Source organism: Zalophus californianus, chromosome 16 (assembly GCF_009762305.2).
Source record: "Zalophus californianus isolate mZalCal1 chromosome 16, mZalCal1.pri.v2, whole genome shotgun sequence".
NCBI classification, from domain to species: domain Eukaryota; kingdom Metazoa; phylum Chordata; class Mammalia; order Carnivora; family Otariidae; genus Zalophus; species Zalophus californianus.
In genome coordinates, this window is record NC_045610.1 from 46,129,276 (window position 1) to 46,151,359 (window position 22,084).

Here is a 22,084-nt window from a genome sequence, read left to right on the forward strand (position 1 = left end):
TTCTTTTTTTTTTTCTTAACATATAATGTATTATTTGTTTCAGAGGTACAGGTCTGTGATTCAACAGTCTTTCACAATTCACATTGCTCACCATAGCACATACCCTCCCCAATGTCTGTCACCCAGCCACCCCATTTCTCCCACCCCCCACCACTCCAACAACCCTCAGTTTGTTTCCTGAGATTAAGAATTCCTCATATCAGTGAGGTCATATGATAGATGTCTTTCTCTGATCGACTTATTTCGCTCAGCGTAATACCCTCCAGTTCCATCCACGTCATTGCAAATGGCAAGATTTCATTCTTTTTGGTCTTTACTTCTTTTACTCTTGGTACCTGCATGAGTTTTGTGTCCCTGCCAGAACTGAAAGTTTCCAGAGAAAACATGGACAGCATGAATTGCCCGAAGTGTCTATTTTGCTAATACAGACTGAATCCTAGAAAGCCTGAAATTAAGAATTGAAAATGCACTCAAATTAAATAGTGGAAATACTGGACTCTGCCTGGAGTTTTTTCACAGCATAGATACTTTATGTTTTTATTCTAAAGCTCTGTCTTTTTCTGGATCCCAACTTAGCCTTTTTTTTTTTTTTAACAGCTAATGGGAAGTTTGGTGTCAGTATCTTAACAGATGGAATGGATGGAGTAAAAGCTATTAGAGGTAACATCTTAGAATAACACCTAAGAGTAAGATGCTACTAGAAATCTGAGAACCAAATTATTTTCACTAAGTAATATAATGCTCTTTCCACACCATGATTATATGGACTTTAAAAATCTCCCCCTACACTTCTTTAAAAAAATGTTTATATATAAATGCGTACAGTTAGATGCTGGATTATCAGAACTTTTAGCAATAAAACTTCAGTGCTCTTTGTTGTTTCCAAAGTCATTATCTAGAGTCTTTGCCAATAATTAGCATATCTTCTTTCATGACAGGAAAGCTAAATTCCAGTTCAACACAGTAAACAGTGAAGGAAAATTTTGGTAAAGTTAGAGGTAATCTCAAAATAAAGCAATAAAAATGCTGATAAAACTATTTAGATCAGCAATCTTTATCATTCTAATTTCCTGCAAAGTTTATACTCGTAATTGCATGTTCTGTTGCCTTGCCTATCATTTGGAGATTATATTAGACTTAACAAGAAAGTTTATCTGAAGGCCCAAAGGCCCATTTGTTTGGTTGGGTCTCTTTTCATCCAGCAGTTGGCTGTAATGCTGCAAAGACAATTTTTTTTATTTTATTTATTTTTTAAGACAATTTTTTTAATTATATGGAATCATGACATCATTCACAATAATGCCAGAAGTCTTCATTTCTTTTGCTTTGAAGGAAAGGTTGATGTCAATGACTTGAAAAAAGTTCCAGGAAACGTGGGGAGAGAACTCAAAGATAAGAAACATGGGGAGTTGGTGAACAATCTGCCAATCAATGGTGAGAATTTCTATAACAATTCTATTTCCTATCTAAGTAAAAATGAAAGAATGTCCAAAAAAAATCTTTAAAAGGCATTACTGTTTTATCTTAAGAAGAAATACCAACTGTGTCATCTCATTTTTAGTTTGTGAATCAGTTGGCTCTTGTCAGAAATCCTGTGACCATGGATGAGAAATGCTGGCTATTATTCTTGAATCCATTGTGAGTCCTAAAGTTTAAAATGAGAATTAAGAGAAAAACGGAGGCATTGAAAAGTATTCAATGGAAATAAATGAGAAATCACAAAGAATAAATGAATGGGGAGTGTTCAGCATGCTAGAGGCCCAGCAATAGAGACCCATAATGAAGAGTGGCTTATTTTTTCCATTTCACATATTTTTTAAAATTATTGAGAGTACAGTTGTACTTTAGGGATATATAAAGTCTGACTCTGAAATGATGGCTTGTCTATTGCCTTAATGAATCTTCATATCATTTTGGCGAGATTTTGATTTGTATCTTTCTTAAAGCTGATAGAAAGATCTATCAGAATAGGCTAATGGATGGCACGAAGGCCTTTTTTTTAGTTTCTTTATTTTTAATTGAAATATAGTTGACATACAATATTAGTTTCAGGTGTACAACATAGTGATTCAACAATTACACACATTACAGAACTACTCACTGTGTTAAGTGTAGATATCATCTGTCATCACACAAAGTTATTACAATATTATTGACTATATTCCCTATGCTATGCTCTTCATCCCTGTGATTTATTTTCTTTATAACTGGAAGCTTGTACCTCTTAATCTTCACCTGTTTCACCTATCCTTCACCCACCTCTACTCTGGCAACCACCAGTTCTCTATATATTTGAGTCTGTTGTTATTTGTTTGTTTTATTTTTTAGATTCCATATGTAAGCAAAATCATATGGTATTTGTAGTTCTCTGTCTCACTTATTTTACTTAGCATAATACCCTCCCGGTCCATCCGTGTTGTCATTAATGACAAGATTTCATTCTTTTTTATGGCTGAATAGTATTCCATCATGTATATATACCCCATCTTCTTTATGCATTCATCTACCAATGGACACCTAGTCTGCTTCCATACTTGGCTATTGTACAAAATCTGCAGTGAGGGGCGCCTGGGTGGCTCAGTCGGTTGAGTGACTGCCTTCGGCTCAGGTCATGATCCTGGAGTCCCGGGATCGAGTCCCACATCGGGCTCCCCGCTCGGCGGAGAGTCTGCTTCTCCCTCTGACCCTCTTCCCTCTCATGCTCTCTGTCTCTCATTCTCTCTCTCTCAAATAAATAAATAAAATCTTTAAAAAAAAAATTAAAAAAAATTTAAAAAAAAAAACAAAATCTGCAGTGAACATAGTACACGTATATCTTTTCAAATTACTGTTTTCATTTTTTTCTCATAAATACCCAGAAGTGGACTTACTAGATCATATGGTACTTCTATTTTTAGTTTTTTTTATTATGTTGTGTTAATCACCATACATTTCATCATTAATTTTTGATGTAGTGTTCCACGATCCATTGTTTGTGCATAACACCCAGTGCTCCATGCAGAACGTGCCCTCTTTAATACCCATCACCAGACTAACCCATCCCCCTACCCCCTCCCCTCTAGAACCTTCAGTTTGTTTCTAAGAGACCATAGTCTATCATGGTTCGTCTTCCCCTCCAATTTCCCCCCCTTCATTCTTCCCTTCCTGCTATCTTCTTTTTTTTTTTTTAAACATATAATGTATTATTTGTTTCAGAAGTACAGGTCTGTGATTAAACAGTCTTACACATTTCACAGTGCTCACCATAACACATACCCTCGCCAATGTCTATCACCCAGCCACCCCATCTGTCCCACCCCCCACCACTCCAGCAACCCTCAGTTTGTTTCCTGAGATTAAGAATTCCTCATATCAGGCGCCTGGGTGGCTCAGTTGGTTAAGCGACTGCCTTTGGCTCAGGTCATGATCCTGGAGTCCTGGGATAGAGTCCCACATCAGGCTCCCTGCTCAGCAGGGAGTCTGCTTCTCCCTCTGACCCTCTTCCCTCTCATGCTCTCTATCTCTCCTTCTCTCTCTCTCAAATAAATAAATCTTAAAAAAAAAAGAATTCCTCATGTCAGTGAGATCATATGATACATGTCTTTCTCTGATTGACTTATTCTGTTCAGCATAATACCCTCCAGTTCCATCCACGTCGTTGCAAATGGCAAGATTTCGTTCCTTTTGATGGCTGCATAATATTCCATTGTGCGTGCGTGCGTGTGTGTGTGTGTGTGTGTGTGTGTGTGTGTGTGTGTACATACCACGTCTTCTTTATCCATTCACCTGTCAATGGACGTCTTGGCTCTTTCCACAGTTTGGCTATCGTGGACGTTGCTGCTATAAACATTGGGGTGCACGTACCCCTTCGGATCCCTACATTTGTATCTTTGGGGTAAATACCCAGAAGTACAATTGCTGGATCATACAGTAGCTCTATTTTCAACTTTTTGAGGAACCCCCATACTGTTTTCCAGAATGGCTGCATCAATTTACATTCCCACCAATAGTACACAATGGTTCCCTTTTCTCCTCATCTTCACCAACACTTATTATTTCTTATTTTTTTGATACTAGCCATTCTGATGGTGTGAAGTAATACCTCATTTTGGTTTTGATTTGCATTTCCCTGACAATGAGTGATGCTGAGCATCTTTTCATTTGTCTGTTGGCCATCTGTATGTCTTTTTTGGAAAAGTGTCTATTCAGGTCCTCTGCCCATTTTTAAATTAGATTATTTGCTTTTTTGGTATTCAGTTGTATGAGTTCTTTATATATTTTGGATTTTAACCCCTTACTAGATACATCATTTACTAATGTCTTCTCCCATTCATTAGGTTGTCTTCACGTTTTGTTGATAGTTTCTTTTGCTGTGCAATAAAGGTCTTTAGGAGAAGGAAGGGAAAAATGAAGGGGGGGGAATCAGAGGAAGAGATGAACCATGAGAGACTATGGACTCCAAGAAACAAACTGAGGGTTTTAGAGGGGAGGGGGGGTGGGGGGATGGGTTAGCCTGGTGATGGGTATTGAGGGCACATACTGCATGGAGCACTGCGTGTTATATGAAAACAATGAATCGTGGATCACTACATCAAAAACTAATGATGTATTGTATGGTGACTAACATTAACATAATAAAATTAAATTAAATTTTAAAAATAAAGATAAAAAAGACATAAGATATTAAATTTTGATACTTGCCACCTTTCAAATACTTTGATAGCACATTTATGCTTCTTTTAATCCATCTGTACTTTTGTGGACAATCTACATTATATCTTGGGGGATGGAGTTCCATAATTTATAGAAGGTTTACAATTTGTGGCAAAAAAGAAAATAAGTCTAGTCTGAAGAGTGATTAATAAACAAAAAATTAGGGTGCCTAGGTGGCTAAGTTGGTTAAGCATCTGCCTTTGGCTCAGGTCATGATCTCAGGGTCCTGGGATCAAGACCCACATTGGGCTTCCTGCTCAGCTGGGAGTCTGCTTCTCCCTCTGCCTCTGCCCCTGCCTGCTCTCGTACTCTCTCTCTCTCACTCTGTCGCTCTCAAATAAATAAATAAATAAAATATTTTTAAAAAATAAAAAATTAGTAATGGTTAGGGAAATTTACTCAGAAAAAGAAAAATTTCCCTGGGTATCATCAACAACAACAACAAAAAATCACACTTATTAGATGGAAGTATGAAATTTATCTCCACAACTGTATTTCACTGAGCAGTTCATCAATTTCCTTTAACACTTTCTGCTATATGGATTGATCAAGGGAAGAGATTTTATTCTAACTCTATTATTGAACATCTTTTAAATATCAAAGAATTTAGTTAGCTATTGTCTTATGCTAAAACTTATAACTATGCAGGAATTAATAGTTTGGGTCCCATTTAAGAGTCACTAAATTTTGGTCTTTTTCTCTCAATTTCCTAAGGAGGTGGGGATGATTAATATCAACAAATTGTACACTTTTCTGGAAAACAGGTTGAACCTCATAGAAAAGGAATTTAAAAATCTGAGACTGAACATGCAAGTTAACACTGAGCATTTAATATAGCATTGAGCCACTCAGGAAGTCTTGGGTTTATGAAGTGATGGAAAGAATCTCTAAAGCTACTAATTTGGCACCAAGAAGACATTTTAAAAAATCACAGAAGAACACATCTCTAAATAGAAATAAATGCTATCCTAAAACCTTATGTTAAAATTTATTATATCAGCAACTTCTTTCACTGTGAATCATAAGCAATGCTGAGGTTTCTAAAGGCTAAAAAAGACCAGAGAAAATTCAGGGAAAAGAAAAAAGCTGGGGACAGGGAGAGTGCAAATAAAATGAAAAAATCTTAAATGGAGAAATCAAATAAATATAGGTCTACACAGCAAACACTGAAGTGAAGGATTAGCAATTGATCAGCTGAAATGATCTGGGAATTCAGGCAAATGAGAATTACTACTTGTTCTTGTTTGGAACAATGTGATCTCTGGTCCAACAGCTCTAGGTGCTTAGGCACATTTTGCTTAGGCATATTTTGCTATCTCCAGTTGTCCTAAGATGAAGTAAAAGGAAATAGGTTCTAGTTTTATCCATCCTGTTAAATTTTTCTGAATAATTAGAAAAGTCAAATGACTCTTGATAGTCCTATTTAAAGTGTTAAATGATAATACAAAGACATGAATTATATTTTCTCTTTTTTTAAATCATTAACACAGGCTAATTAAATTAATAATACAAAGATGTGGTATATATACACAATGGAATATTATGCAGCCATCAAAAGGAATGAGATCTTGCCATTTGCAACAACGTGGATGGAACTGGAGGGTGTTATGCTGAGTGAAATAAGTCAATCAGAGAAAGACATGTATCATATGACCTCACTGATATGAGGAATTCTTAATCTCAGGAAACAAACTGAGGGTTGCTGGAGTGGTGGGGGGTGGGAGGGATGGGGTGGGTGGGTGATAGACATTGGGTAGGGGATGTGCTATGGTGAGCACTGTGAATTGTGCAAGACTGTTGAATCACAGATCTGTACTTCTGGAACAAATAATGCAATATATGTTAAGAAAAAAAAAGAAGAAGAAGATAGCAGGAGGGGAAGAATGAAGGGGAGTAAGTCGGAGGGGGAGACGAACCATGAGAGATGATGGACTCTGAAAAACAAAATGAGGGTTCGCGAGGGGAGGGGGGTGGGGGGATGGGTTAGCCTGGTGATGGGTATTAAAGAGGGCACGTTCTGCTTGGAGCACTGGGTGTTATGCACAAACAATGAATCATGGAACACTACATCAAAAACTAATGATGTAATGTATGGTGATTAACATAACAATTAAAAATTTTTTTAATTAATAATATAAAGGGGAGTGTATTTTTAATATTTTGGAAACATTCCATTTTTCTCATTTTCCATCCCTATTGCTTTCCTAAGGAGGGAAGGTTAATGCGAGTAATTTGGAGAGCATTCTGGGGGAAATGAGGATTAAGCTTCCAGAAAAGGAACAGGAAAAACTGACAGAAAACCTGCTACTTAATGGTAAGTATTTGAGAAAGGACTGTGCCTTTGAGGGGAGGAGTGTGGGGGCATGTGTTAGCCCGGTGATGGGTATTAAGGAGGGCACATACTGCATGGAGCACTGTGTGTTATACGAAAACAATGAATTGTGGATCACTACATCAAAAACTAATGATGTATTGTATGGTGACTAACATAACATAATAAAATAAATAAAAATTAAAAAACAGAAAAAGAAAATGAAGGGAATTTATGCTTGTGAACATGCATATAAGAATTTCTAAAACTAGTGACATTGGCACTCAGAAGATATTTTGTAGATCTTCAGGAAGGATTAATTCCTAATGTAAAAGTAAGTCCTATTTCTTCATTTTTATAAATCCCAGAGAGCAGAATGAAGTTCTGTCTTTGTTCATTGTTTCATTTAACACTTTCTCTAGAAAAATGTCTTTTCCCCCCACCATCCCTATATTCTGGAAATGTTCAGATTTATATCCTCAGATCAGTTTTCTCACTTAAATATTGAATTGTGTATTCAAATTTCTTATATTCTATGACTTTCCCTCAGACATCATAAATTTTGTCAGAAACTGAGTTCATAGTTTTCATTGCAGTATTTGACCAAAGTAGCCACATGGGGCCTTTAGAAATATGTTGGGGGTGTATTTGATTGTCACAAATGGTTGTCACCAAGTGATTGTAAGAGTGGGCACTGTTAGCATTAAATTACTTGAGTATCAGGGGTGCTAAGTGCCATGCAATTCGTAAGACTTTTCAACATGATGAATAATTGTTCCTGAAGAAGATGCCAGTGACATGTCCAGTAGTTGAGAAACTCTGGCTCCTGTTTTCATACTCTTTGACAATTTTGGTACCATCATCATTACCCTAGTAATATAAGCTAAAATCCTGAGAGGCAGCCTTTACTCAACTTGCTCTGACTTAACTGGTTGTATTACAAATGAGTACCACTCTTCCCTTCTATAAAGTGCAAGCTTCTTTTGGCAGAGACTATGCCTGATCCTTCAGTGTGCATCTTTATCCCTCCTCCAACAAAGTATCTTTTACCTATTAGGTACATAGTAAATATTTAATTAATGAATGGAATAAATGAAAGGAGTTTTACCCCAAATGAAAGGTAGACTGGCAATGCTGGGTAGTGATAGTAGACTACGGACAGATAGATGCCTCAAATATTTGCTGACATTTGTACTTAATTAAACCCTTTATAGTATGTAGTAATCTTATACCAGTTGTTAGTACCAGACGCTCTCATAGTTATCCCACACACAATCATCTTCTGACGTTACAGGAACTACTGTTATCTTGTTTGCATTTAGGAACCAATGTTCTGAGCCAAGCCTGTAACCCACTGCAGTCTATTCAATTCTCAATGACATGGTAGGAAGACAGTTTCATATACAGTACAGAGATAGAGACCGAAACTTGTTCTCTTACCTTCTTCCAATTTCTTCTTTGTCCCCATTTCATCCCCATGTCCTTCTAGTCTGAGTCACTGGATGTCCCTTTTGGGGTTATAATTTACTTTATTGGGACTAATTACAATATCACTGTAGTTAGTAGAGTTATCAAAGGACTTTGTGAGTACCCAGATCACCCCAGAAAAAAAAAAACCCATACCCTATATCTCTCACCCTTTTATTCTCCCCCACCACCCCACAAACCCTAGGAAACTACTGATCTATTTTCCATTTCTATAGACTTGCCTATTCTGGACATTTCATATAAACGGGATAGTATGTGGTCTTTGTGACTAGCTTCTTTCATTTAGTATAATGTTTTCAGGTTTATCCATATTGTAGCATGTATCAGGATTCCATTCTTTTTTATTTTCAATTTATTGTAAAATATACAAAACATAAAATTTATTATCTTAACCACTGTCGTGTACAGTTCACTGGTATTAAGTACATTCACATTTTTGTGCAACCGTGCAACCACTACCACGATTCATCTCCAGAATTCTTTTCATTTTGTAAAATTACAACTATATATCCATTAAACAAAAACTCCCCATTCTTCCCTACCTCCAGTCCCTGGCAACCATTCTACTTTCTGTCTGGATGATTTTGACTCCTCGAAGTACCTTATATAAGTGGAATCATATAGTATCTATTTCTATTTTTTTGTGACTAGTTTATTTTACTTAGCATAATGTCCTCAAGTTTCAACGATGTTGTAACATATGTCAAAATTTCCTTCTTTTTTAAGGCCGAATAATATTCTACTGTATATATATATACATTCATTCATCCATCAGTGGATACTTGAGTTGCTTCCACATTTTAGTTATTATAAATAATGCTGCTATGAACATGGGTGTACAACTTCATTCCTTTTTGTTGCCAAATAATATATTCTGTTATATGTGTATATATTTTTTTTATCCACTATCAGCTGATGGGCATTTGGTTCTTTCCACCTTTTGGCTATGATGAGCATTTCCAAACATACACAAAAGTACAAAGAGTAATATAACGAACTCACATATACCTATCACCTAGATTCAACAATTACGAAGATTTGTTACACTTGCTTTTTTTTTTTATTTTTCTGACTGAAATAGTTCAAAGCAAATCCCATTTCATTTTGTCCCTACATATTTCAGTATGCACCTCTTAAAAATATGGACCATTTTTTACATAACTGCAATACCATTGTATAGTTTAATTTTAAATTTCCCTTATTATCTCTCAAATATTTTTTATAGTGAGCTTGTTCAAATAAAAAACCAAACAAGCTCACACACTGCATCTGTTATGACACATGAATCTCACGTAATCTACAACTGTTCCTCTACCCTCTTTTTCTCTAGACACTGATTTTTTTGAAGAAACTCTTGCCAAATGTCTTGGAGAATTTCCCACATACTAAATTTGTCTGTTTTCTCATATATCTTTTTCTTCTATCATCTGTATTCCTTATAAGCTAGGAGTCAGCTCAAATGGCTTAATTATTTTCAGTTTCAACATTTTTTTAATTTAAAAATTTTTTTTTAGTTTCAACATTTTTTGACAATACTTTGTAAGTAATACCGTGTACTTCACATTGCATTCCATCAGGAAATACAGATCTAGTTTACCTTTTTGAAAATGGCTGTACAGTTGTCCAGAATTATTTACTTAAAAGTCTGTCACCACTCCCTTCAATTTGAGACACCATTCTAACTATATACTTGATTTCTATATGCACTGTCTATTTGGGGAATTTACATTCTGTTCTATTGGTCTCCTTATTTGTGTTCTGAATGGCTTAAATATAACAGCTTTATAATCTTTTAATATTGGTAGGTCTAACCTCACTCCCTAGTGGGCACGTGCGCGCGCGCGCACACACACACACACACACACACACACACACACACACACACACACACACACACACACACACACACACACACACACACACACAGCTCCTCAGCCCCACCCTCCTACCCTGGTTCTGACTATTCTTTATGGAAACATCTTTTTTGTGTGATTTTTTAATTGTAGGATATTTGGTTTTTCTTTTTTTTTCCATCTTTCATTTGCTGTGTAACATATTTCCTAGTGAGAAGATTGATTTCTTAGGGTTTAGAAACCACTTATCAGATGACTTAGCACATGTACATGTTTATTATCGTCCCAAGTTAAAAATCTCAATATAATGAAGAAATATGAAGGCATATAGCACACTATTATTTCTTGTTTTCTTTGGTACAGAAATATTGACTATCCTTTCAAATTTAAATTTAACATCAAAATCTTCCACATTCAGTATAGATCCGCATTATTCTGAGTCAAGATTAGACCATGTGGTGATGTGTCCTCTTGGCTCTAGCTCGGGCCTCCATGGGTGCAGATGATGCCATATATGCTCAGTAGGTGTGCACCAGTAGGAGGGCTCCATAGACATCCTGAGCTGCCCACTAAGAAGCTCAGGAAAGTGAGACAGCACTTGTACTTGCCTGCAGCCCTAGATTCACTAGTGGGTGGAAGATGAATTCCACGTGGGTCAGGATCCCCTTCCTGTTCCCATACAGGTGCTTGTTTCCTTCCTCCTCTTTCCCCCTTCTTTTCATTTCTAAATTGTTTTTTTCTTTTTCAGCTATACTGGGTCACTTTTCATTGCTTGCTGTTTCCTGCAGATACTTTCTAGCTTGTTTTCCATTGCTTTAAACATAGTAAGCATAATAGTTTTGTAATTTGTGCCTGATAATTTCTAAATCTGAAGTTTTTGTGAGCATGTTGCTGCTGCTTATTATTTCTGCTTATTCTCTCTCAGGTAATTTCTTTCATTCTGTGTTTGATTGTGAGCTATTTTCCCTGGACAGTTATTGAAAGAACGCTTTGAGGCTAAGGATGGAAGCACATTCCTAAGGAATACTTGCTTCTGCTGGGCATTTGGACAGAATCACCCACACTCCATGAGGCCATCATTACAGTTCAAATCCAGATGGAGCAAATACCATTCAAGCAGAAGCAATAACAGTGTTCTGCTCACCTCCCTAGGTTCCTGCTTTTCATTAGATTTTGCAGTAGTAATTCCTTACTCTCTTATCAGCTTTTCAGTACTTTTGAGGAGATGCTTTTTACATTTTATCCAAGATTTCAGTTTCCAGCAGGCAGGTTGATCTGAATAACATAGACCTCCACATAAATGGAAACAGAACTTGATTACAGATTTTTGTCAGGAAGGAGTTGAAACATCTAATTTGGGAGTTCAGAAAAAAAAAAAAAAACAACCCTCAGTGTCAGCCATATTTTGATTTTAGCCTTTGGTGTAAATGATTCAAAAATTGCCCAATCACCTGGAAGATTTCTATTCTAAGTCTAACATCCTTATTGACCCCTTTGATATATATTAATGGACTTTATTGAGTCTTGGTCTTTCTCATGAGGCTGATAATCATAATGCACCATATATAATATCAGTGGTCGTATTTTGGAGCCAATAAGTTTTTCTCATATTCTTTTCCTTTTCACAGGAGAGATTATTGATGTCAATAAAGCAGATGCTCCTTTGCAAAATATGGGGATGAGCCTTTCAGAAAAGGAAATTAATGATCTGAAACATGATCTACCAGTTGATGGTGAGTGTTTAAGATATATTTGAATTGGTTAGTATGGGCTTCTATAAAAGAATCTCTGAAAACTTAGTTGGCATTAAGAAGATGGAAACATTAAAGATAACTCAGACTGTAAGTACACATGTTTTGCTCCTTGACATCTTCAGCAACTTTATTTCTGCTTGGGGTATGGCCAGGGCCACTATTAGACCTGGACAGAATTAGAGAATTAGTGCTGTGAGGGAATGGGAATGCATAAAATAGAAGAAACTTTAACACAGGAAAATTTTTTAAAAATTATAGAGCATAGCCCAAAGTGGGCAATTATTTTTAAATTTTTTAAAGCAAGCTCTAGGCCCAGTGTGGGCCTTGATCTCGCCCTGAGATTAAGAGTCACGTGCTCTACTACCAGTCAGTTAGGTGCCCCTAAGTGGGAAATTATTAATAGTATTTCTGTCCCCACCCCACCATCTTCAAAGACATTTAAAAATGCAGAATAAAGAAGGAATGTGAAGTGTAGGACCTATTTCCTACACTAAATGAACAGGACCAAATCTTCTAGATACCCTGGAAGGGAAAAGGATCATTAAGCACTCAGGCCTGAATGTGTGGAATGCCTGAATGCCCAGCATTACATCCCCACATTCCTGAGCCAGACTCTGTGGTCCAAAGGCTGTCCAAAAGTTCTAAGATTCTGAAAAACAAAAAAAAAGTTCTAATATTCTGAATGGGGGCTAAAGGAATTCTCAAACTAAATAAGCAAAAGTTAAATATTAGTCTGAGAACATAACAGAAGTATCTGTCTGGAACATTACCTGACTATTTTATAATCTTAGTTGAATCAATACTTGCTCATCCTATTAAGGTGCATTTAATTCCAACATTATGTAAGGTAGACAGTGTTCCCTCAAGTATATTTTTGTTAATTTATTTAATTTATTCTCTAATTTGTACCACTGTTAGTGTACCAGAAAGAATATGTAAGTGGTCTTCATTGTCTTATTTTTTTTGCTTGCCATGTATCCATTAAGAAAAGTGAGACTAGACGTGGAACCCCAGTTTTCATAACAGAAAATTATTTTTTATGTATCTAAGGTTGATGAAAATTTTCAAATATTGCTAAAATTAGCAGAATTATGGGGGAAATATAATTATTTGGGACTATCTTTTAGTATTGCCATTGATTTCTGCTCCTCATTTTAAAATAATAATTTAAAATCAACCAAGACAATGAGAAACATTGTTAGATAAAAAATTATACATGAAATAAAATGGACATGTTGAATGATTCATCCTTTTTTCTTTAAATCAGAGTTAGAATTTTTAAATTACTGCTTATTGGTGATTTGGTCACCTGGGGAGTTATCATCAGGATTGAGCTTAAAATTTTCTGAAAGATTAAGGCTCAGGCGTAGAGCCCTGGTTATATCGTTGGGGACAGATAGACCTTGAACTTCCCATTTAGGGCAAAGCTTTTCTCAAAATGTGTCTGTCAGGATGGAGATGTGAATTTACTGAAGAGGGCAAGATTTAGTGGCAATGTGAGCCAAGGAAGCATATACTCAAATAGTGAGTTTTACACCTAGTAGGTGTTATCATCTTTGTTTCTGAGAATTTCCAACGGCCCCATAAACCTGACACATATTTTCATGCTTTCCTGACCTAGCTAGCTGGTTTTACTATAGAGATAACTTTTGGAATGTCCTGCCTCAACAGATCCAGAAGAAAAAGAAGAAAGATTACAGTTTGTCTAGTTTTAGCAATCATATAAATAACTTATGTATATTTTTCCTGTTCTCTGTTCTAATACTTGTTATATGTATACCTATAAGTGTTACATGGCTTCTACTATAAGTCACTACATACTTCTAATACCAGTAGTATTTGTTATCTAGGACCTTCATTTATAAATTTTTCTTGGTATAGGGGTTTTTACACACTACATACTGTAATTTATCACTTAAAATTTGACAAAAATCAGGAATTTTTCAACTTACCAACAGTGACAATTTTTCACAAAATATGTATCCCAAAAATCATCTATTTGTGAGATAATTCTGTACTTTAATATGTTTCTACATTAAGTCTCTTTATTTTTTTTAAGATTTTATTTATTTATTTGATAGAGAGCGGGAACACAAGCAGGGGGAGTGGGAGAGGGGGAAGCAGGCTTCCCGCTGAGCAGGGACCTAGGACCCTGGGATCATGACCTGAGCCGAAGGCAGATGCTTAACGACTGAGCCACCCAGGCGCCCCTACATTAAGTTTCTTTAAATATTAATTTTTATAAAATTCAATTGAGTATCTACAATACAAATTATGCAAACCATTAGAGTTGGGAAATTAACCTCAAAATGAATATTTTACTCAAGTAAATCATAAATCATGTAGATCAAGAGTAAACTGGTCTAGTCAGTGAACATGAAAGCAAAGTAGTAATTAGGATGTCAGTAAAGAAAAAAGATACTTTCACAAATCCAATTGAAACAGTGGTGAATAATAGGTTCTGATTTAAAATTTTGTTTTCTTTGGCCTGATCAGAATCATATTTGGTTCTCCAATATCTAAAGCTAAAAATAAGGTCCTATTAAAACGGTGACTTTTGAATCTCACACTTTAGAATTTGTTTTGCTGTTTGACAATGGATCAAAGCAGTTGTTAAAACAGGCACTTTTATAAGTAGAGTGATTATTTTCCTTGTCGTTGTGCTCACTGGGGAAGGGGTAGGATAAAATTCAGTAGCCAGTGAATGCTACTATGTTTCCAGTTTGCATTTCCAAGTGAATATCATGTTTGTATTTGATTTACATTTTCTTATAGTTCATGGGAAGGTTGAAATGAAAAAGCATATGGATGGAATAAAACTTTTTACAGGTAAATAAGAGATTACCATTTTTGTGCTTGAAAATGTTTTACTGGGGGTGTCTGTTAAGCGTCTGCCTTCAGCTCAGGTCATGATCCTAGGGTCCTGGGATAGAGCCCCATGTCTGGCTGGGAGCCTGCTTCTCCCTCTCCCTCTGCTTGTGCCCTCTCTTGCTATCTCTCTCTCTCCTTCTCAAATAAATAAATAAAATCATTAAAAAAAAGAAAGAAAATGTTTTACTGAGAGGGATATGTGATCAAAAATAGTTTGTGGAGGAGGGTTAAAATGCCACAAAGCTCTCTTACTGTAAGATGCCTTTTTCTTGATTCAGCTTTCACTTAGTTGATGTAAAGCTTTGACTATTTTTTTTTTAATTTTTTTATTGTTATGTTAATCACCATATATTACATCATTAGTTTTTGGTGCAGTGTTCCATGATTCATTGTTTGTTCATAACACCCAGTGCTCCATGCAGAACGTGCCCTCCTCAATACCCATCACCAGGCTAACCCATCCCCCTACCCCCTCCCCTCTAGAACCCTCAGTTTGTTTTTCAGAGTCCATCATCTCTCATGGTTCGTTGATTCTGACAGTTTTTTGTTTGTTTGTTTAGTGTTTCAGTGGAGGGAGAGTTCCATGGAGCAACCTGCTCAGCTACTTTTGCTGACATCATTCAATCTCTCTATAAGAGAGTACTTTTAAATAGATCTAGAGGGTACAGTGCTAAGTGAAATAAGTCAGTCAGAAAAAGACAAATACCATTTGATTTCACTCATATGTGGAATTTAAGAAACAAAACAAATGAACAAAGAAAAAAAAGACACAAACCAGAAAAACAGACTCTTAACCTGTAGAGAACCAACAGATGGTTGCCAGAAGGGGGGGCAATGGGTGAAAGAGGTGAAGGGGATTGAGAGTACACTTGTCATGATGAGCACTGAGTAATATATAGAGCTGTTGAATCATTATATTGTACATTGTACAATTATTTACAGTTATATCATAAAGCTTTGATATGATCAGATTATTATTATGGAGAGAAAATCATTCAAATCACAAGAAAATAAATACAATAAATGATAGCTGAATATATAAATTTTCCATCTGTTATCTTAATTTGCTCGCCAATTGTAAAATAAATTTGTTCTCTGCAGGGCAGACTTGTTCCCAGAGCAGAATGTTGGATAATGTGAAATCCATTAAAGGTAAGTTAAAAGCCTGACAAGAAAGGCAGAAACAAGTGAAATCTTCAAGATTCACGTTATCATTTAGATTTGGAGTCCTGTCTAGCTTCCTACGTATAGATTATTTAGTTACTCTCATCATCATAATATTTTATACTGTAATGTCTCAATACACCTTTCTAGAGAACTCATACTCATAACCCCAAAAATTAATCATACACAGCAAATTGTAAAGAAAAGGATTACCAAATTTTCAGGGAGTTGTTTAAGGAGAGCTTATTATGTAGGAAGATTGTAATCAAACCCATAGAAACAAGAAGTAGATTAGTGGTTGCTAGGGGCTGGGTAGAGAGGGACTACTTAATATGTTTGGGCTCTCCATTGGGGATGATGAAAATGTTTTGGAACTAGAAGTGATAGTTGTACAACATCATGAATATGTACTAAATGCCACTGAAGTGTTTACTTTAAAATGATTAATTTTATGTGAATTTCACCCCCCAAAAAGTGCTAAGATTCTACTTGTTTTTAAAATTATCTTATGATCTTCACTCTGTTATGATATAATATCAATAAATTAATTAATGAGGTCTCTAGCATCAAAACTCATTCCTATTCTCTCTAATATTGGTTATAATCAAATCTTGTAGCCTATCCCTTCATAACCTACTTATACTACAGACTTCCACTCAAGGTTTAAAGGAAGAATTACTAATTCTGTTTTTCTAATGATTATTTAATGCTCTTAGGATGTTAAATGGGAGTTCATACAGAAAAGTAATAATCACATAAGTACATTTTCTCCTTTGTCTTTATTATAGTAATGGCAAAGTATATATATATATATATGATATATATATATATTCAGGTAATAATTCACATGCAAAAATATATTTTTAATATTTTAAACTCATTTTTTTCATGTTTCATTCCTGTATGTTTCCTAAGGAGGAAAGGTTAAGGTGAATAACCTGGACACTGTCCTGGAAAACCTGGGAATCAAGCTCACACAAAAGGAACTTGAAGGTGTAACAGAAAATCTGCCACTTACTGGTTAGTGTTTCAAGTACTACTATATCTTAGAGGAGAGTTTTTGTACTTGTACAGGAGAATGTCTACCATTAGTTTTACCTGGTATCAAAATAGCATTTTTGCAGAAGCTTAGAGAAAAAACTAGTCTTAATGTGAGTGCAAATTCTTTCCTTCATTTCTATAAGCCCCATATCATTAACCTCTTTTCTTTTGGATTATAAACACCACACACAGAACTATTATAACTACTTTCTGACCCAGTAATGAATTTACGGGGAACAAAATGAACATTATAGGTTAGGGAATAGAAAGAAAAGAGAGAAAAGAAATGACTAATTGCCCCATTATTAGTATCCCTCAAATAGTTGTGTCCTAAGTCCATTAATCATTTTAAATTTTCCAATTCTCAGTGGAAAGTATTATCCACACTCATATTTCCAACTGTCATTACATGCTGAAAACTTCTAGGTGTTTATCTGCAGCCCGAATTCCTCTCCAAACATGGTTGGATGAAACCAGATTCAGATTCCTGTTGGATTCTACCTACCAAATTCATTCTTGCTCAGCAAAGCCTCAGATCTTTATATCTCAATTCACTATATTTAAAAATATCTACCAAAAACTGTCTCCTAATTATACATACCCTCTCTCAGCTGGGGGCACCATGTTTCTTAGTAAAACAAGTTTAAAAATTGGCATCATTTTTCACTCCACTTTTTTTCTTAGTGCCACATCTCATTGGATACCAAGTCCTACCAATTAGGACTACTATTTCTTAGATCTATGATCTGACCCTTGCTTTCCTTTTAGCTTTATCTTGTATTATTTCCTGCCCCCACATTGCCCTCCAACACTGAAGCGTCTGAACCATAGTATTGGATATAGGCATGGTTCAAGGTTTTTATACAGGATGCTCCCCAGCCTGTTGCAAAGCAGTGGCTATAAATGGATGGATTTTAGCAGGAGGGTCTCATGATTTTATTGTCTGCTCTATGTCAACCCAACTCCTCTACTATAGTAAGTTTATTTGTCCTTCTCACCCCAGAGACTGAGTTGTTCTAAAGCAGAAATTATGTAAAATTTATAATTAAACACATTTTAGTTTTTTTAGTGCCTCATCTGGTACCTGAAATTTAGTAGGTAACTTCATAAAATCTTCTTCAACCAATAAATGTAGAGATCTTATTTATTATCTAATGCTTATACCATAGCATCTAATTTGATATCCAACTGTCCTTTTCTACATACTCCACAACTCTTACAACAAAAATGCTTAGGCATATTTCACCAGGCCAATTCTTGTCTATAAAACTAATCTCAAAGTTGATCTTTTCCAGAGCTTCCCTGACCCATGAAAGTCACTTTATTTACCCTTTCTCTTAGTTTAAAATTCATCTTATACACACATATATATTTTACATACTTACCATATTGTGTAAAAAAATGTGTCTTTAAATCACTCCTCTTTGTTTATAAACCATGATATTCTCATAGGCAGGAACCATGCCTACATCAATTTATATTTTTGAGGCAATAAATATTGAAGAATGAATGGAGTAATGGAATAATCAGAGAGACTAAACAAAATAAATGAAAAGCAGTGAAAAATACAAGTAATGCAAAGTGGCAGAAAGTCTGTAAGAGGAATCTCAAATATATGCTAGACCTCTAACATTTCAGTTGAGCAGAACATAACCAGAGGGCTCCAGATCATTAGTATAAATGTTATCAAAGCAGAAAGGCTATTTCCTAGTCATCACTCATACAGTTTTCTGCTTTCCAAAGAAGTCTTGACAGAAAATAAACTCATTTTGAAATGACCAGCAACATCCTGATCAATTTCAATAGTATACAAGAGGATACTGTTCATACTTAATACACAGGTACAGACTTGGCCTTCTCTTAAAATTCCTCCTCAGAACCATCCTAATTCCAGTTTATTCCCAATAAGGCATAATATTATTCTTCAGTTGATTTCCTTTTTATGACTCATTACCTTTTTTAAATATAATTAATAGTGCTACACAAAGACTTCATGAAGTCTTAGGACATAGGAGAATAAGTCTGTATATTTGACTTATCACATAGAATTTTTATTAACCCATTAGCTTTCAGTGAACTGCTGAGTCCCCTTTGTAACTAGTTATCATGTTACCACAAGTCCTTTCATTCTGGGGACTATCCGAAATATCTACCCTTCTTTTAGGGTTAAAGAGAAATACATACCTATTTTTATAAACAAGCATGTATAGTGTTAATAGAAGAAACAGATCACTAATTTATATGATGAGAAATCCCAAGATAGTTGTGATAGACAAAGAAACTAAAGAAAGATAAGTTAGGAAAATGTAGGAAGATAAGAAAGGTGGTCCCCACAAACTTGTCTGACAAATGTGGCTGAACCAAAGCTGAGAAGTTGCTATGCAGCCAGATAAGTCATTGGGACCTTTCACCCTGCCAATAAGATAAAGAGAACAGCCTTCAAATTCAAGAGGCACATTCAAGAGTCCATTTTGTCCAAGCAACAGAGACTCTCCCTTAACTAATGTGGAGTTAAGTCTTCATATCTAGGGCTTATATCCTTATAGTTGAGTCAGATAAAGCAGTGAAGCTAATGAAATCTCTTATTTCCCAATGTACCATATTTTTTGTCTGTTTCATATATAACTCTTTAGCATTATTACTTTACTTTGGCTTTCCTTGCAGCTAATGGGAAGGTTGAGCTCAGCACATTGATGGATGCAGTGACTGATGTTACAGGTTAGTAAATAGTTACTGTGAATCTAAATCCTAATTCTTACATTAAATTCTATTTAACATCACTGCCTTTTTACTCTGCCATTTTACCATTTTACTGGGGAAGTATTTCTATTTAATTGTTTAGAATATGGATTGGCAATCTTTGACCCTTGGGCCAAATCTGCTTCTGGTCTTGTAAACAGTTTCATTGGAACACATCCACCCCCATTCGTTTATCTATTCTTTATGGCTGCTTTTACAGTACAATGATGGAGCTGAGTAGTTGTGACAGAGGTCATATGTCCTACAAGACCTAAAATATTTTTGATTGTTCACTAGCTTGTTTTAAAGAAAAGTTTGCTGACTCATAGCCTAGAGTTTAACTTTAGAGTGATCTTACATCCTAGTTTTCTCTAGACAGTTATGGCTTACCACTGAGGTAGGTTAATTTTAACTAATTACTTTTAACACCTCTTTTACTCTGAGTAGTCCTTGTTTACATGATAAATTATATGCAATTTTAACCTTAGATTATTTACACTATATACCTCAGTGCAGTGCCTTGATAGAAAATTCTTTATTCTCTGGGATTTATTCCAAACAATACTTCAATATGCATAATCTGAGTATCATGAAGGGAGACTGGCTGCAATTATAGCCTCAAAGTATACTACCAGGCAAGTTAGCCCAGAGTTCACAGAACAGAAGGGTTCAAGGACCCAGTTATAATGTTTGAATCACACAGTTTATTAAATCATTTAAAACACACAGCAAGTAGTAAGGGGGAATTCAGAATAAATTAACAAATTTAGGGTATGGTGAATGGAAGGACCATACTACCTAAATCTAAGGTACACAAGGTGCATAGTAAGTTTTGTGTCTCTCTCTGTTCAACAGCATTAGTTTTCTCTGCTGATGATGTCGTGACAAGAACCAGGGTGAGGTTCAAGCAGATAGGCCCACATTTGGAAAGTGCTCTAGCCAGTGATACTGAAAGACACAGGGACAAGTACTTCTGGCTAATAGTTGTAGTGTGCTATTAAGGCCATTGAAGAGCCATAGGTTTTGGGTTCCTTGAGCAGAGGACACATAAGACCTAAATGGGTGTCACCAATAAGTTGCCAAATTAAAGTCATTTGAATAATGAGTCTCATGAATATTTACCATATCTTGAATATTTAGTGCTTCTTTTAGTGTCTCAAGCAATTTTAGAGTATCATAAATATTTAGAGTTTGGGACGCCTGGGTGGCTCAGTCGGTTAAGCATCTGCCTTTGGCTCAGGTCATGATCCCAGAGTCCTGGGATTGAGTCCCACATCAGGCTCCTTGCTCAGAGGGGGCCTCCTTCTCCCTCTGCCTGCCTCTCTCCCTGCTTGTGCTCTGTCTCTCTCTGACAAATAAATAAATAAAATCTTTAAAAATAAATAAATAAATAAATATTTAGAGCTTCTTATATATTTAGTCTAACAGATATATTTAGTGAACAGGTTCTTCATGTATATTTAATGCCTCATGAACATTAGATATTGCTCAGTCCTTCCATTCCTTTGTAACTTCTATATCCTTTACTTAAAAACTACTAATTTGTACTGCAAACATCTTGAAAGATTTAGCCCATGTTTTATACACTACAAACTTGAACTAATGTACTTACTTAACTTCTGTAATAGAATTAAATGTTCTCAAAAGCAAATGCACATTACACTGGATTAACATATTAAGTAGTGAAGTAAAATCAGACACAAGACTCATAATTAAGGGAATAACAGAGACACTGAATTTTAAATAAATATCTGTGATATTTTAAATAACTTGAAATCCCCCAAGCCACTTATATCTTGTTTAAATTTCTTCACTCTGTAATTATAGATATTGAATTTTTTGAGTTAAGGGAACAATTCTGTTTCCATGATAGCTGATGGTGCAAAGGTCTCTTGCTACTTTGTTCATAGCTGTCGAATGATCTACCAAATAGACAAATGATTTTTTTTCATAATTTGGATATTCATATTTCATATTTAGGTCATATTCAAACTTTCCATGTACTTTCATTTCTTTCTTTGAAGGAGGAGAGGTTAATGTCAGCGATATTGAAAGTATTCTGGAAAAAACTGGGATAGAGCTCACAGAGGAGGAGTGCTTGGAACTAAAGAAGTATCTGCCAGTTGATGGTGAGCATTTAAAATAACAATGTAGCCTTTAAGGAACTTAGA

General features: G+C 35.5%; 1 protein-coding gene across 2 annotated transcripts in view; it reads left to right on the forward strand.

Annotated features, from left to right (window-relative positions):
* The window catches only part of EFCAB13 (EF-hand calcium binding domain 13), a 314,516-nt gene that overhangs the window by 196,178 nt on the left and 96,254 nt on the right, over positions 1-22,084 (forward strand). For both annotated transcript variants that reach the window (XR_003515406.2, XM_027568521.2), the window contains exons 44-52: positions 598-660; positions 1,333-1,434; positions 6,902-7,006; positions 11,973-12,077; positions 14,874-14,927; positions 16,071-16,121; positions 17,049-17,153; positions 19,839-19,892; positions 21,938-22,042. Coding sequence is in view for 1 of the 2 variants with exons in the window: in XM_027568521.2 (XP_027424322.2) it covers positions 598-660; positions 1,333-1,434; positions 6,902-7,006; positions 11,973-12,077; positions 14,874-14,927; positions 16,071-16,121; positions 17,049-17,153; positions 19,839-19,892; positions 21,938-22,042 (744 nt within the window). In the remaining variant the exon portion in view is untranslated. The remainder of the gene's footprint in view (positions 1-597; positions 661-1,332; positions 1,435-6,901; positions 7,007-11,972; positions 12,078-14,873; positions 14,928-16,070; positions 16,122-17,048; positions 17,154-19,838; positions 19,893-21,937; positions 22,043-22,084) is intronic.